Below are 16495 nucleotides of genomic sequence, written 5' to 3'. Positions count from 1 at the left end.
TATCAAATTCTTTAATCTAATCTTGACCACATAAGAGTGGTCCCTCCCCATCTAATACATAAAAATCTAACTATTTTATAATATTTAAGTATTTAGCTTTACTATTAATGACTTTCCCAACTACTGTGATGGGAGAACCTTAATAAGAGAATATTTCCTAGAACTTCTCAACTCAATATTTTCATGATTCGTAAACTTTTCCAAATTTTTCAACGGCAAGTAAGTCATCGGAGAACCAATATCTATCAAAAACAAAAAATTATGATTATTTAATTGCATACCAATGATAAAATCATTCATAAAATATATTTTATTTCTTGGCCTCAGATTATACGGTATCTGTATAATATTTTTTTTTATGTTGTTATTGTGTCGGTCCCCTTAAAAACATATTTATTTTCTTTCGATACCGAATTATTTTGCCATTTCACTCCATCATCTCTTCTCCGTAAATCTTTCTCTGCGCAGGTTTTATTATCAGTTATTCCCATTGATTGATATTTGACCACAATATCATCAATAATGTTTAGATCTGTCTTATTATCCTCTATCAATCTTACTTTAAGTTTTTTATTCAGAGAGATTCCGTATTCAGCCCCGAACCACAGCTTTTAAGTCGATCGGATATTCTCTGGAACTCCAACCTGTCAGGTTTTGATTAAAATTCAAAGATACGTGTATTTTTTTTTCAACCTTTTATTATACTATATCATTTATTTGATACGATAAATTGTCCATATTATCCATAATTCTAATAGCCATCTCTTTAATTGTTTTGAACAGTTTATATTTCTTGTGACTTCACAAACAATATTCACCGCTAAGAATTTCAGGTCCAATGTTTAGAACTTTGACTTTGATATAATTATTATCCTCCACCATGTTACACCGATAGAGATTATAATCGAATTAAAATTGCATTAAAATAAAATCTAATTTTATTTAATAAGTTTAATAATAATCTTTTATTTTTACAATTCATATATATATATTTAGTTTTTTGAAATAAACTTATGTCAGATCAATTTAACATAAACTAATGTCCAATTAACACAGTACAATATAAACATAACGCCATAGACAGTAATAAATAAACATTTAATTATATATTGACCATTACCAAATAATATAACACCATTTTTATTTATTAGTAGAAAACTACGCTCTTTATATTTTCCTTAGTTAACCTTAATATTATACCAAATAATTATTAGATTAGAAATATTAAGTTTATATACGTTATTAATAATTGTATTTAATATAATCTAAAATATTTAAATGAAAAATTTTAAATTATTTCTTCCAATATTATTGCAAATTTTTCAGTTTTTAAAAATTAAATTTAATTTGCATAATTGTAAAAGAATTTAGTTTGCTCGTGACAAACCTTTTATCATTTTTCATTTACCATATGTGCTTACTTTAACGGTCTAATACTCGATAACACCAAACTATGACACCCTTTGGTAAATATATTTATATTTTTATTAGTATAAATTTTTTATTAAGATATGATATTTCGAAGTTTTACCTATTTTCGGTCATAAAGATTTGGTAATTTAAATATGCGAGAATACAAAGTTGTAGTTTTAGGCAGTGGAGGTGTTGGAAAATCAGCCTTAACTGTTAAATTCGTAACAGGTACCTTTATGGAAAAATATGATCCTACTATTGAAGATTTTTATCGCAAAGAAATTGAAGTTGATAATGCACCATGTTTATTAGAAATTTTAGACACTGCTGGTACTGAACAATTTGCTTCGATGAGGGATTTATATATAAAAAATGGTCAGGGATTTGTTATAGTCTACAGTATTACCAGCTCACAAACTTTTCGTGATATCAAAAGTATGAGGGATCAAATTATTAGAGTAAAAGGTGGCAATGATGATACATTTGTACCAATTTTATTAGTTGGTAATAAGTCTGATATACCACATTTGAGAGAAGTACCATCAAGTGAAGGGGCTTACTTAGCTGAAACTTGGAATTGCCCATTTATTGAGGCTTCTGCTAAAACTACACATAATGTTAATGATGTATTTGCTGAAATTGTTCGAGAAATGAGTTTTAAACCCCCCAAAAGCCACAAAATTAGTGGATTCTTCTTATGCTGTCAAACTTGTGAGGAACAAATTTGCTGGAATTGTAATTATCATCATCAAACTAAATCCAAATATAAATCAACTAAAAACCATTGTTGTGCTATTACTTAGCATATTCTATCTAGTATATAATTGCCAATATTTTTAATGCTCAAAGATATTTAGAATTACAAGATAGAGTATGAAATTTGTATTATCCACATTGAATATGCATTTTCCGCATTTATAATTTTTTAATATATATTTTTATATATTATTTTTTATGATATTTTATTATTATTTATTTTAGATCATTTTAATTTTGTAAATATGACAAATAAATTTTTATTAAAATCACATATTGGATATCAATTTACCTTACCTTTATATTAAAATAATTAACCTAATATAGGCCTAATAAATTAAGGGCTGATGACTAATCTAAGGGGCATTTGACCAATGTTTTAACTTATCCTGGGATTGATTATTTTTTTTTATCTCCTTTGGTTTAATTAATTGTATTTGTAAGGACTTGCATACAGAAACTGAATTCACCTTATTCTTTACATATGGTGGTCTAAACAGAACTGATACTCACAAACTGGGCCAGACCTTGGTACTCAAAATTAGCCCAAACTTAGTAGCATTTAATACTGCACACGCCTTTTACGTTAAAAATAGATTATATTATTTTAAATGTTTATTAAGGCATGTGCTATATTGGATGATACTAAGTTAGGACTATTAAATCAAATACTAGATAATTAAGCAATTTATTTGAATATAGATAATATATATATAATTTTTAGGAAAAACGTAAATAGTTATATATAAATTTGTATCATTTAAAAATTTATTTAAATTTGACATTTTTAATATTACGTAAATAAGAATTCTATATATATATAAATGTGAGAGGAAGATTTTTTTCCAGTTCTGGGGATGCTCGTCTTAAGATCCCTCCATAAACGCTCAATACGTTAAATATGGGTCGATATATCATTTAGGTCTAAAGTTTCTTGTGATTGACCGAGTAATGATCATACCCATTTTCATTTTGTTATAACTTGAAAATATATTAAATTTTAAGATTTGTGCAATCGCATTATTATTTTTTAATAAAAAAAAATATTAAAAATTTTCCCGAGTTTCATTGAGTTACCGAATAATATATCAAAATAATCAAATATTTAATTTGAAATTAAAAAAGTGGTTATTAAATGTCTCAGGCCGTGCCCTGGTTCGACTTTTTTCTACTTAGCCTAGGCTAGATATTTAAATAGGACACCCTATTTTTTGTTAGTTTAAGTGTTTGGTGGCATTGTTATATTTATTTTTCTCATACTTTTTAGAATGTTAAATCGAAGCTATATAGCCGGTTATTTGGAAAGTCGAACCAAGACACAATCGAAGTACTTATAAAAATACAAATTCCTGGTTCTGATATATAGAATTCATATGTCAAATAAAGCTATTTGTCAAGGCCGTTGCAAATGGTGCAAGATAAATGTAGTGCTGTGAAGTAACATCACAATAGTAACGTGGTTACTAACGGCGTTACTTTTTTTGAAGAAAAGGAACGCCATTCGTTACCTTCTTGAGGTAACGGTAACGCGTTTCTTTTTTTTGAGTAACGGTAACGCAAAACGTTACTCGTTACTTTATATTTTTACTTAAAAAATATCAACATAAAGAAAAATATATTTTATTGTATTATAAAATTAGCTTTATTTATTTTTTAATTCTTAATATTAATAATTTAAGCTGAGTTTTAATTCATATCAACCACTTCCTTCATTTTTATTTTAAATTCTCGTTAAATTTTCTGTCGAAATTAACAATCAATCAAAATTCAAAGTAAATGTTAATAATGATATTGATATTCTTATAATTTATTTTATGAATATTATGTCCATAGTACTTATTTCTTCAGATGGTGATGATTTAACCTTTCCTTGGCCCCAATTTGATATATTTAAAACCAATAAAGAAAATTAATGGTACCAAGTCTACACTTTGTAAATGTAAATTATATCCCAACGTAAATATTTCAACCTCAATATCCAGCAGATCAAACTTTAAAAGCATAGGTAAAAAGATTAATTTAATAATAGAATAATATTCTTTCATAATATTTTGAAAAGTTTAATCATGGAATTAAAATATAAATAGGGCTGTGTCGATATTAAATATCGGATCGGGCCGATACCTGTAAAAAACCGATCCTATCTTATTACCTTTCTTTTTTTTGTTATTTTATATTATGTATATTTATTTTATGTTATTTTAATATTTTTTTAATAATTTTTTTTAAACAATGCAAATGCACAACACCCTCTAAATTTTATTCTTTTTAAAATAGATTTATAGTATTTTAAAAGTTTTTTTTATAAAAATAGAAAGGAACACCCAAAGTTTTATTTATCTTAAATATTTTTATAAATAACGCCTATTTAATTATACTTTAAATAAAAGAATTTTTTTAAATATGGTATCTGAATTTTGGAAATATTTTATAAAAGACATAGATTTTGCAAAATGCGTTTACACTGGAATCATATGAGTCTGCCTTCAGTACAGCAGGGGATATAGATAGTTCATATCGTAGAAGCTTATTGCCAGAAAATTTAGAGGCTCTCATATTTATTAAAAAAATCTAATATATTATAATTTTATATATCAAATATTACAATTTTATAATTTTACAAATAATACCAACATAAAATGATGTTTTTCTAGAAATAAAGAAATTAAATTAAATGCATAATTTAATTTTTTCCATAAAAAATATTGATTTCTTAATTACATTCGGTTCAAAGGGGGGTGGTGAAAATCAATATAAATATCGGATCAGTATCAGATCGGATCGGTGACAAATATGTGGATCGGCACAGCCCTAAATATAAGAAATTAAATAATACCATAGTATTGGGCCTAGAACTAACATTAAAAACCCAAGATTAGCAAAATATTGGTTTTGGTTCAAAATGTTATATTAAGTTTTTTAAACAATATCTTCTATTTCTTGTTTTAGTATTGCTATTGGTTTGACTATAATTGTTAATAAATTTAAAGAATAATTTAATAACTTTGTTTAAATAATATATATGGAATAGTGGCGTAGTCAGGATTTATCCAATAATAAAATTTTACAGAGAATTTCATTATAGATTTTATTTATTATTAAAATACTATATATATAACATTCCTATATTTAACGCTGTGTTGAGCACTAAGCGCTCTTGTTTGTCTGATCAAAATTTTGAAATCAATTGTTGCTTAAAATATAAAAAAAATTGATACATAAAAATGTTATATTAGAATATATTATTTTTGTATAATTTTATTTATATTATAATTATATATATGAAAAATTTTTTTCATAAAACGATCTTATATATTCTTTTTGTTTAGTTTTATTTTATTATAATTGTCGGAAAAAAATAAATAATATTTTTGTATATATTTAATTTTTTTAAGTAACGAGTAGCCCGTTACTTTTTGGAAAATCGGTAACGCGCGTTCCTTTTTTGAAAATGTAACGAGTACCGGTAACGCGTTTCTTTTTTGTAGTAACTTTTACAGCACTACATAAATGTGATATACTGATTCATATACAATGCTTAAAATTATTACAATAAAAAATGAACTTGATACCCTTACCATATTTTATTTTTGGAACATTCAAAAAATCATATAACCAATTATTTTTATTTGTATTAAATACGTTAGTAGTAATGTATTAATATAAATAAATGTTAACATAGGGGAATAATGCTTTCCATTATTGTATGAAGAACTATTAACTGTTCTATTGGTAGATTACATTAAGAACTGCACACCCTTTGAATAGATTCATTGTAAGGAGATTTAATGCAATATTTGTTGATAATATAAATTATCAAAAAGTTAAATATCTGATAGTGTCTAACATTGGAAAATAATGTATTCTTTTGATAAATAATTACTAATGGTTCTACTGGTAATACTCACCCTTTGAATAAGTTGATGGTATTGAGAGTTTTGCAATCTAATATATTATTTAAATAAAATATTGTATAATATAAATTATCAAAAAGTAAAATATTTTCTAAGGTTCAACATATGGGAATCAGAGTCGTAAAAACTTGACTCTTAAACAACACGATTTCTTACTACGTTAAAAAAAGATATTATTTTTACTTCGTTATTATTTTACTGCGTTATTATTTTACTAGTAAAAAAATTATGCGACAAGTAAATTTAAAATTGAGGTTCGGTTTTCCGGTGCAAGTGGATGTTACAAATGCAAATAATAGAACAAAAAGATTAAAAACCATGTTAATTCAAGTAGAATATTAAAATTGAGAATCTTATATAACCAGAAGTTAAATAATATATATTAAATTTTGTTCTTCAAGAATAAATCGAAATACAATAGATATTAACCATAGGCGTAGCCAGGTGGGCCCCCCCCCCTTCAGAAATTTATCACCTTTTGTGAATATCATTTCAAGCTAATAAAAAATATTTCCCTTAGTCCTCCCCTCACTCCCTGACCCCCAAAAATGTATGCATATATCTTAAACAATAATCTGAAAGAAGGAATGCAAAAGTTCATATATTTTATCAATTACAAGACAATCAAGTAATTTCTACCAATATAGCGAATTATATATTTTACAGGAAAATATAAAATATTGATAAGGACATCAGAAAATATCGTTAAAAGAAATTGTGGGAAGAATAATACAAAGATTAATTTTTAATATAACATGTTATTTAAAATAAATAGATGGCGTTAAATAATTAAACGCAAATTGTTGCAATATTTATTATTAAGAGCATTGTTAGTAAAATTTGTTAAAATATTAACTATAATATATTCTCTAACTGTTAAATATGTCTGTAAAAGTGGGATTTTACTAAGTATTTTGTAATTAATTCTATATAATAAAATAATATCAACTATATGTCTACTAACTTTTTATAAATAAATTTCTTATACTTGTTTGGAATAAATTATTACCATGCTTTTATATTAATGTATATACAATGAATTTATTATATATAAACAAATAAAAAAATAAAAATTTATTTCATATTTGTTCCAGGCTTATTTTTTTTTATTAAAATTAACCTCCTATCTTGTAACAATATTTTATGACTATATATAGCTAAGGCAACCCGGCCGAAGGCCTGGCAAAAGCGGGCCGAAGGCCCGCTCCAAATGTGGTCTTCCCCCTTATGAAATACGTTTATGATATTAATATAGTAATCATTTTAAGCTTGCACTAAGGAATCTAAACTTACAGCCACCTCCCACCCGTAATAAATTATACTTAAGTTCTCGGGTATAGGCTTTTGTTTTGTCAAACTCTTTTTTTTTAGCCTATGGTCGTTTAAATAATAGTTCTCGAACTGTTGTGCCTACAAGTACGTGCGGCTTGCCCACAAACATGTAGAAGGCTCTAAACTTTTAATTTTTCACTTAGCTTAATTTAATCCAGCTAGATAAAATGAGAAATACCTAGCATAGCTCTGTTGAATGTTCAACGACAGAGGGCATAAGCGTTATAAATCACGTATCACATAATTTGCATATTTTTTAAATTAAATGAAAGAAAAAAATTGCTTATGGTGTAATTTTATATTACTTTAAAAAAAATAAACATTGGGGAACGAAATATTTTTATTAAAAATCAGAAGATAAATGAAAATTGTGTAATCTTATATTTAAAAATAAGCGTTGGGGCAAATAGAAAAGCATTTTTTAATTAATAACTGAAAGATAAAGAAAAATCTTTATATTTTATTTTTAACCTTTTTAAAAAAAAAATCTTCTTTTTAAAACAATAATTGATTTCTTGAAAATTTATTAAAATTATCTTTTAGCTCGAAATATTTTGATATAAACTATAAAGAAACTGTCTAGAAAAAGGAACAACACCAACTTTACAAAACTTGAAAAAGAAATCAAAAATTTTTAACCTCTTTGTCTTCATCAACCGCAAGCTAAGATCCGGGATTTTATTATTTAAAAAGTATAAAATTTTTTATCGATTATCCAATATACTTCAATTGAAAAAAAAATTGAAATCTAACAATTTAAATCTTGTACTCAAAAACCAAGACGAGTTCCGCTCATTTATAATCTTAATATTTTGTATGGTTTGTTTAATAAAAATAAAAGGTCCATTGCTTCCCTAGTAATAAATTCCTCGCTTCTTCCCTGTACGAAGATAATATGGAGAGCAACCCGAATACCTATACTACCTATCAGAGTTGTTAAAAATACTTTTTTTAATGGAACTAGATACCGATACAGATACATCGTCTAAATACGTGTCTAGATATAGATACAATTTTTATTTTACTTATATACAGGGTTCGCTTTTGTTCTCGAATATAAACCCTTAGAGCACAAAATACGTAAACAACATTTTAATATTTTGTTCTCATTCAATTCGAACACCATATAAAAAAATGTCAATACCTCTATTTTTATGGTTCCACTACATTGCAGAGAATGTATTTTACAGAAAAACTTTTATAAGGAAAACTAAAATAGAGAATGCACTTATAGAGAAAACAATTATAGAGAATGTCGCTTATAGAGAAAATTTTATAGAAAAGTTTTATATAGAGAATGATGTTTATATTTTAGAGAGAACAATTATAGAGAATGTCGTTTATAGAAAATAATGTTATTGAGAATAATTTTATATAGAATGATTTTATAGAGAGAGAATGATTTATAGAGAATGTATTTTATAGAGAATGTATATAGAGAATAATTTTATAGAGATTGTATTTTATAGAGAATTATTTTATAAAGAATTTTATTTAAAGATAAAAAAATGTTATATCTATATAATATATAACATTTTTGTGTAATTAATACTTAGGCTCTTATATAGTCATAGGGAAAGAAAAATTACAGTATTTGAAATAATATTAAATATTAGAATTACCTTATATAAGCGAATAATTGGGTAGTTTTTATTGTAAGAAAATTATTGCAATCGGCGCAGTGTTTGATTATCTTTGCAAGGTTTTTCGATTATTAGAAGAATTAATGGTAGAACAAAATTTTGACATGATTTGTGAGGAATTAGCAAAATTTATTTTTAAAGATAAGAATAAAAAATAAAATAGATTGTTGTTAAAAGTTATTTTGGCAATGTAACTGTAACTAGTTAAGTTAGTAATTAAATTTGGGAAAATATAACTAATGTCAAAAGAAGCGGCAGATTAGGGAATTATGAGCATCATTTATGCTTAGGGCATGGACTTCATAATTTGGTTACAGTTGATGGCATAAAAAAGTTACCAAAATTGATATTCTCATTTAAAAAATTAGAGAAATATTTCAGCCCTTAGATATCGAGTAGATTTGGAATGTGAAATTGAGGCTGAACATCGTAAAGTCTGCAGTCAATTTATGAGACAAGTAATATCTTGGATATTAATTATTCTGATCCATACCTTGATGACCATTTTGATATGTCTGATGAATCGGATAATAGAAATGACATTACACCAACCAATCTAATTAATTCAAAAACTTAAAAATTAAATTGCCCTACTGGCATAGCATATATGCCAGAAAGTGTTCGCAGTGTAAACAAAATTCTATAAATAATGTTCTAAATAAAATAGGAAAACAATCTTTAAAAACCCTTTAATAATGAATGGGATATGATTGATGAGCTTTACGCAGTATTAAATCCCTTCCGAGAGTCGGTGGAATTTCTTTCCTCTTAAAAAGGATCGACAATAAACTTAGGGTTATTATTTCGCAGTGAAATAGAAGCTTATATACAAATCAATATATCTGATTGCTCAGATATTATATGCTTAAAAGAAAATATGGAAAAAAAGCTTGACCATAGTTTTCCCATTACTGAACTTCAAGTTATTTTATATTTTTATTAATAAAATTATATTTTAAATATTAACAACGCTACTTGATCCCAGATTTCTAAAACTTAAAGTTGTTTCAGAATATTTAAATTTAAATTCTACGACATCATTGCAATTTTTAATTCGACATTTAAAATTTTTAGAGCATGATAGAATTGCACAGAGTGAAATTCAAGTTGAGTGGTCAAACATCAAGCTCTTTATATAGCTAAATTAGCTTGTAAACATTCCCTTCCAAGTAAAGATTATAACAATATTAATAATCTAGAACAAGAATGCCATATTTGCTCAGCCAAAATAATATCCCAGAAGAGGGCATATTAATCTTTTGGAAGAAAAAGCGACTGAAACTTCCTATGCTTGCTTATGTAGATAGGAAGGTTCATTGTATACCTGCACAGCAAAAAATTCATTGCTGGATTAATACTCAATGCTAAAAAAACTTCTTTATGTCCCACAAATCTTGATAAAATACTGTTTATCAGAGTTGTTAAAGGATCTAGATCCTATATCAAGATATAAAAATGTGGTATCTGTATCTAGATAGATTTTTTATTAAAATATCTGTGATACATTTAAAAAGTATCTTTTAACAACTCTGCTGTTTATTCATGACAATTATAATTTTGCTAAATCTGAATTCTGACTTATTATATTTTGCTTGCAATCCAAATTTATTTTAATTATAATAAAAATCAATAGAATATTTCTTATATGTGTTGGATGTGACTCTGATATGAGTAATGCAATTCCTTAGTCTATTTCTGAGAATGAGAAAATACATAAATTTAAATTGGAGTGAGACAGGAAATAATTTAAGATCAACTAAACTATGTCCAAATAAATTATAAAAAATGTAATACATTAATTTATAAATTTATTAAAAAATAAATTGATTTATTAATTAAATTCATTAAAAAAATTTTAAAATAAATATTGTGCCGCCGCCGCCTATAATTTAGTAGACGGCGGCGAAATCGGCGCGCTGCCGAACGCCGATAAAAAAATTTTAAGAAACCGCCGCCGTTGATCGAGACATCGGCGCACAGGTCTTATTAAAGCATAGGGACCAGGAAGCTCTTTAGATAACTGGAAACTGGCTTAATTAATTTTTATAAATATCAATTGCAGATAAATTTTGTAATATATTATCAAATATTTTCAATTTCATATATTTACAAATTATTAAATTAATTGTATTTTATATTTTAATTATATAGGTAATCAATTTGAGTCAATTTAAATTTTCTATGCAAAAATAACTTTTATGCTATAGACAAAATAAGAAACGCTGAAATTTTCCGTTTATAATAAGGCGATGGTGCATTGTCATATATAATTAAGTGTATTTTGTTTTTTTATTAGCCCTAATTTAATCATCTCATATGGACAATTATCATGTGATTCATTAAATATTTTCTAATTTCTTGTTCTAAATAATATAATATAACAAAGAGAGCAACACATTTTAAAATAATTTGAAAACATTACAATAAATTAAATTTTGCTTTCTTTTATTTATTTTTAGTGTTGATAAAAGCCTTTTAAAAAATAATCAAATCAAGATTTTCGCCAAAAAATTATTACCCTTTCGATATTTTTTCAAGACAGTCATACCTTTCTCTTCTCGGTTATCTCAAGGCGTAGCTAATATTATAGCTAAAATCGAGATTTCAAGAAGCCATACCTTCTGGTTATATCAGAGTGTAGATAATATCGTTTGGGAGTATTAATTCAGCCGTTTTTAAGAATTGGGATTAAACACTATTAGACTAATACTTAAAATAAACAAAATTATTAGTGTTATTAAATGGCTCGATTTGAGCCTAATTTTAAAAACAACTTGTTTTAGTTAAAAAAATATTGCACTCAATATTTTATCCAAAAAAATATTATGCGAGCCTGAAGATTTTGCTGTATTTTTTTTAATTAAGAAAATATCAGATTAAATTTTTAAAAATAACAATTAAAACATTTGTTATTACTGATGCTCAGTTGTGATATAATTCATGAAAAAAAAAATTAAATTCTAAATTTTTTCCTAAAAAATTTTGGTTCTTAATTTGACAGGTTCCCTGATTCCAATCTTTGAATAATCTGTAACTTTATTATAATGTTAAAAATATATCAGGCTTATAAATTTTTTTAAAAATAAAATATTTACAGATTAAGAAAGGCCCTTTAATTACACTGTGTGACACGAAAAATGGGAGAAGAAAATAAAAACAAGTTTTGGTGCAGAATTTGACGCTGAGTTCTAATCCGTTTTCCAAATTTTCCCTACACGTCAGGTTTTAAAAATATTACTGTATAAAGACAACTTTTCGAAATCTCAAAAATGGTAAAATTTAGGTCTTTATACGGATATATTTTAAAAAGTATCGAAAAAATCCCTGATAATTGGTGATAGTGTTAAACTTATATTTCTTTATAAATTTACTAATTTTTTATCGATTGGTTTTTGAGAAAAATGGTAATTTCGTTTTGGGGGTCTTAAGTTTTCAATTTAAATTATATCAAAATTATTAACTTTAGAAGATAAATTTTATATAATTTTGCTTCAAATATGCTCAAGATTATATATTAATTCTAATTATGTTTCAACTCTATGCCATGAATATTCAATCAAAATCTATAAATTAAAAAAGTCGGTACAGATATTTTCGAACTTTTAATTTGTACACTTTTATTGAATTTTCTCTGCATAAAGCAACAAAAAGGTAATATTTATCTTTTTTAGTTGTATTTAGTAATATTTTATGCATTTATGATCAATTTATACCAAAATCAGATATATGTACCCACTTTTTTAATTTGTACTCTTTTTGAATTGAGCATTTTTGAAGCAAAATTCATTTAAAATGCAATAATTGGAAATTTTTCATATTTTTTTATTAATATTTATCTTTTTTAGATGTATTTAAGAATATTTGCTTTTTTAATCAATTTATATCAAAATATATGATTTTCCAATGGAGTACCGCCATAACAATTAGGAAGAAAGGAGAAGAATTATTCTTTTTCGCGCTTAATTTTTCATAAACATTTAATTTCTTTCATTAATTTTTTTTTAAAATTGATTTTAAATATTATTCAAATTCCCTCCTTATATAATATTCTACAAAAAATTAATGCCGAAGTCCCCTTGTTTAAAATGCGTCTCTAAATTTTGTTACATCTGTGCGGGCTATATATTGCCCGCATAAAAATGTCCAATTTCTCCAATCATTCAAAGGATTTATGAAATTTATTACAATATTCCACTCTGCTATTTGGATAAACCATTTGCCCCTAATTACATATGTAAAACATGTTATAATTCTTTTAATTCAAGGGTAAATGGAAAACGGTCATATTTGCCTTATTCGAAACCTGCATTTTACACACGTAGCAAGAAATCATTCGTGGGATTGATATTTTTGCTCGATTAGTACATTTGGGTTTAACAAAAAAAATAAGAAGAAAATTCGTTATCCTGAAATTTTGTCGGTTGTTTATCCAGTAAAATATAATATGCATACAACAGTTCCTTTTTTAATAGTTCGCAGCTGGAAAAATTACGTTGCCAGGACAATGACAATATTGATCTTGAGTATCATCCCGAAGAGGATTCGCCATTTATGTCACAAGAGCAACTAAATGACATAACCCAAAATGAAAGTCCGAATTTTTAGCCTCAAGGCTTAATGATTTTAAAATTTAAAAAAAATGGAGTTCGAACTTCATACCGATTCCGTGGAGCATCGTTTAAAAATTTATTCTCTTATAAAAAAATTTTATACTTTCCAACAAACTAAGTCAACTTTTTTTTACAACTTAATATTGAATTGGTGCCCGATGAATGGCGCTTGTTCATCGATTCAAGCAAAAACAGCTTGAAAGCAGTTTTGCTTCATAACGAAAATTCTAAGCCATCAATTCCCATCGCCTATTCCAACCAGTTTAATGAATCATATGAAATATTTATTGTCAAATATAAATTATTCCATTTACGAATTTAAGATATGCTGCGATCTCAAAATGATCGCAATCTTGACGAAAGTAAAATATGAGATAGGTCAGCTTAGCATAATATATTTATTTAAATATGAGAAATATAACTATTATATTTAAAATAAATTGTTTGGGAATCGTACCGTGTGCAGTGTAGCGAAGAGAACGAAAGCCACAATAAATAAATATATTAAATGTAAGTTATATTAAAAAAGATTTTATAAATAAAGGTAAATTTAAAAAATATAGGTTGTTTAAAAATTTAGTAAGGATTTTATAAAAAAAAATTATAATAATAAGGAAGGTTTGCTGCAAAAATTATATTTTTTAGCTTTTTTTCTTCATATTCCTTTTTATTTATCATAAAATAAGATTAAAAATATTTATACTATATACCCTGTATAAAAGATAATTACTGAACCTTTATGAAATTCCATTAAATGTTTTTCTATCTTTTAATTTCTTTACCTGAATCAACCCTTAAGAACTTCATTTTCTTGGAAACTAAGACAAACTTGAAGATCAAGAAGTTGAAAACTCAGCCTTTATAATTTAATCTAAGCAAATTTCGATTTCAAATAAAAACATATAACATAGAGGGCATTATATTATAATCAATACCATTATGTTTCATAAAAATATGCCTATAATATTGTAATAAATATTATATTTGCTTGTTTGAATAACAAGCTTAGACTATTTCCTTACTAATGATAAAATTTCAATTATTTTATTTTTCTTAAATATATAATTCTTCTTAATACTTACCAGATAAGACTTAGACCTTGGGAAAAAGTTGGATCAGATCAGTTGGACAAATATATTTTAAAAAAAATATGAATCAGAAACCTGAAAAATAGTTTGGATGCTGCCCAAAACCTGCCCTAGGATATTGAAGACTTTTTTGAGGGCTAAATAAACGAAGAGATGTGCATATAAAGCTCTGATTGGCACTAAAAAAATGGTAATACAAAATTTTTAAATATAGTGTTAAATTATAAATTTATATTTAAAATAAACAAAAATTGCTCTGGTAAGTGATTAGCTATTGAGATCTATAAGCCACTATAATTTTTTTCTTTTGTTGGATCCCCTGTAGGACTAATATTTTTTTAAAATAAACCTCTTTGGTTAGGGCTAAAAAGCCAGTAATCTGAGTTTGGATTAATAAACACTAGGAATTTTTTGATATTTTTAATTGCTACAAAATAATATATAATTTTAGAATCTAACATAAATATTTTTTAATAAATTGGATTAAATGAAATCATGAGTTGTTATTTCCAACTTTAAATGCATAAATCTTTAAATTCGATTGAGATAGCTCTCTAAAATATGTATTTTATTAAAATATACAACATAAATAGATATCATTTAAAGTTTCATTTATTTTAAAGAAGACCAGCTAGATTTTTTTAGGTTTTATTTGTAAAATTGAAGATAGTATAATGCATATTAATTCATATTTCTTATATATACACCTTCTGGTGGAGTCCATAAAGCACTTTTTAAGCCAGCATCTGCTACTACTCTTTGTGATAATTTAACTAAACTCTATTATATTTTTGAAAATATAAGAAAATTCTAATTAAATTTACTTTAAATGATAGTGGTTCATAGATTGCAAGTAATGATATTGCTTTGAAATTCAATAAAATATTGGACTTCAAAATTTATTATATTTAATATAGATAAATCAATACCTTTCTTAATCCAGCAGTAAATTCATATAAACTCATATTATAATCAAATAAAGCACCACTAACTCTAGCTTTATATAACTTTATTATAATTAATTTTTTATTAATAAAATTTAAATAATACCAAATTCAAATGCCTATGTAAAATTTGACGACCATTACTTTCTTGTCCTAATTGTCTACTAACTCTTCTTTTAGCAACCCCATAACAATTTCTTTCTCTACCATGATAACGCTAATTTACATATTTAAAAAAAATCAATTTTTAAAAATAACGTTTGAAATTCTCAAAATTTGTTGTTTTTTAAAGAATCTATGACCTAAGCATTTTCTTGATGGTCTATTAGGTTTAAACCGAACTCTTCTCCATCTGAAAAGAAAATTCCCCAAATGTACCATCTTACTTATACATATAAAGTGATTGGCATAGATAACAAGTTTAGTTTTACATATAGACTTGTATAATTAAATATTTGTAATGTCTTAGATTTATTAGAAAATTCTCATTGTAAGTAAATTTAATATGTAATAATATTTTCTTTAAATTTTTTAGAAAGATACCCCTAAATAAGGATATCTAAATAAAAAATATTTTTATTATATGTTTATCGAAACTTAATAGGTTATAAGATGAAAGACGATTTCAAAATACACCCTTATCGTTCATAAAAAATAGATATCATTAATTTCCTACCCAATTGCAATTAAGGAATTGTGTGAGAGCCATTAAAGAATGGATAAATATATAAATCAATCCGAAAGCTAAATTTCAAATATTATATCAAATTCTGGGTTGACACAGAGAAACTGTCC

General features: G+C 25.5%; 2 protein-coding genes and 1 long non-coding RNA gene across 4 annotated transcripts; 2 read left to right on the top strand and 1 right to left on the bottom strand.

Annotated features, from left to right (window-relative positions):
* Positions 1–1363: 1363 nt before the first annotated feature.
* On the top strand, positions 1364–2307 carry LOC135925303 (ras-related protein Rap-2a-like). Its single transcript, XM_065460555.1, has 2 exons — positions 1364–1466; positions 1510–2307. The coding sequence occupies exon 2, from the start codon at positions 1566–1568 to the stop codon at positions 2214–2216; it is 651 nt and encodes a 216-aa protein (XP_065316627.1). The 5' UTR covers positions 1364–1466; positions 1510–1565; the 3' UTR covers positions 2217–2307.
* A 6015-nt stretch (positions 2308–8322) lies between these two features.
* On the top strand, positions 8323–12229 carry LOC135923518 (uncharacterized). The gene is made up of 3 exons (XR_010571237.1): positions 8323–8398; positions 8451–8495; positions 12156–12229. It is a non-coding gene; the product is annotated as an uncharacterized LOC135923518 (long non-coding RNA).
* Positions 12230–15186: 2957 nt separating this feature from the next.
* On the bottom strand, positions 15187–16103 carry LOC135924860 (large ribosomal subunit protein bL20-like). 2 transcript variants are annotated; one of them, XM_065459986.1, is made up of 6 exons: positions 15959–16103; positions 15807–15917; positions 15686–15763; positions 15581–15646; positions 15464–15536; positions 15187–15310 (listed from the first exon to the last, which is right to left on the bottom strand). In XM_065459986.1, the coding sequence occupies exons 1-6, from the start codon at positions 16079–16081 to the stop codon at positions 15288–15290; spliced, it is 474 nt and encodes a 157-aa protein (XP_065316058.1). In that variant the 5' UTR covers positions 16082–16103; the 3' UTR covers positions 15187–15287. The 2 variants fall into 2 exon arrangements, with proteins under 2 accessions (XP_065316058.1, XP_065316057.1); XM_065459985.1 differs by lacking the exon at positions 15187–15310 and having other exon boundaries at positions 15327–15536.
* Positions 16104–16495: the final 392 nt, after the last annotated feature.

The sequence above is a fragment of the Gordionus sp. m RMFG-2023 genome, chromosome 2, assembly GCF_954871325.1.
Source record: "Gordionus sp. m RMFG-2023 chromosome 2, tfGorSpeb1-WG-v2, whole genome shotgun sequence".
Lineage (NCBI taxonomy): Eukaryota > Metazoa > Nematomorpha > Gordioida > Chordodea > Parachordodidae > Gordionus > Gordionus sp. m RMFG-2023.
This window is presented reverse-complemented; position numbering and strand designations above follow the sequence as displayed.

Excerpts from the sequence above, each read along its gene's own strand:
- LOC135925303 (XM_065460555.1), top strand. The coding sequence starts at position 1,566 with ATGCGAGAATACAAAGTTGTAGTTTTAGGCAGTGGAGGTGTTGGAAAA.
- LOC135924860 (XM_065459985.1), bottom strand. The coding sequence starts at position 16,081 with ATGGTACATTTGGGGAATTTTCTTTTCAGATGGAGAAGAGTTCGGTTT. Across the intron at positions 15,764-15,806 it reads TACATAGGCATTTGAATTTG|TTATATAAAGCTAGAGTTAG; the intron begins GTATTATTTAAA and ends ATTATAATAAAG. Across the intron at positions 15,537-15,580 it reads ATGAACCACTATCATTTAAA|AGTTTAGTTAAATTATCACA; the intron begins GTAAATTTAATT and ends AAAATATAATAG.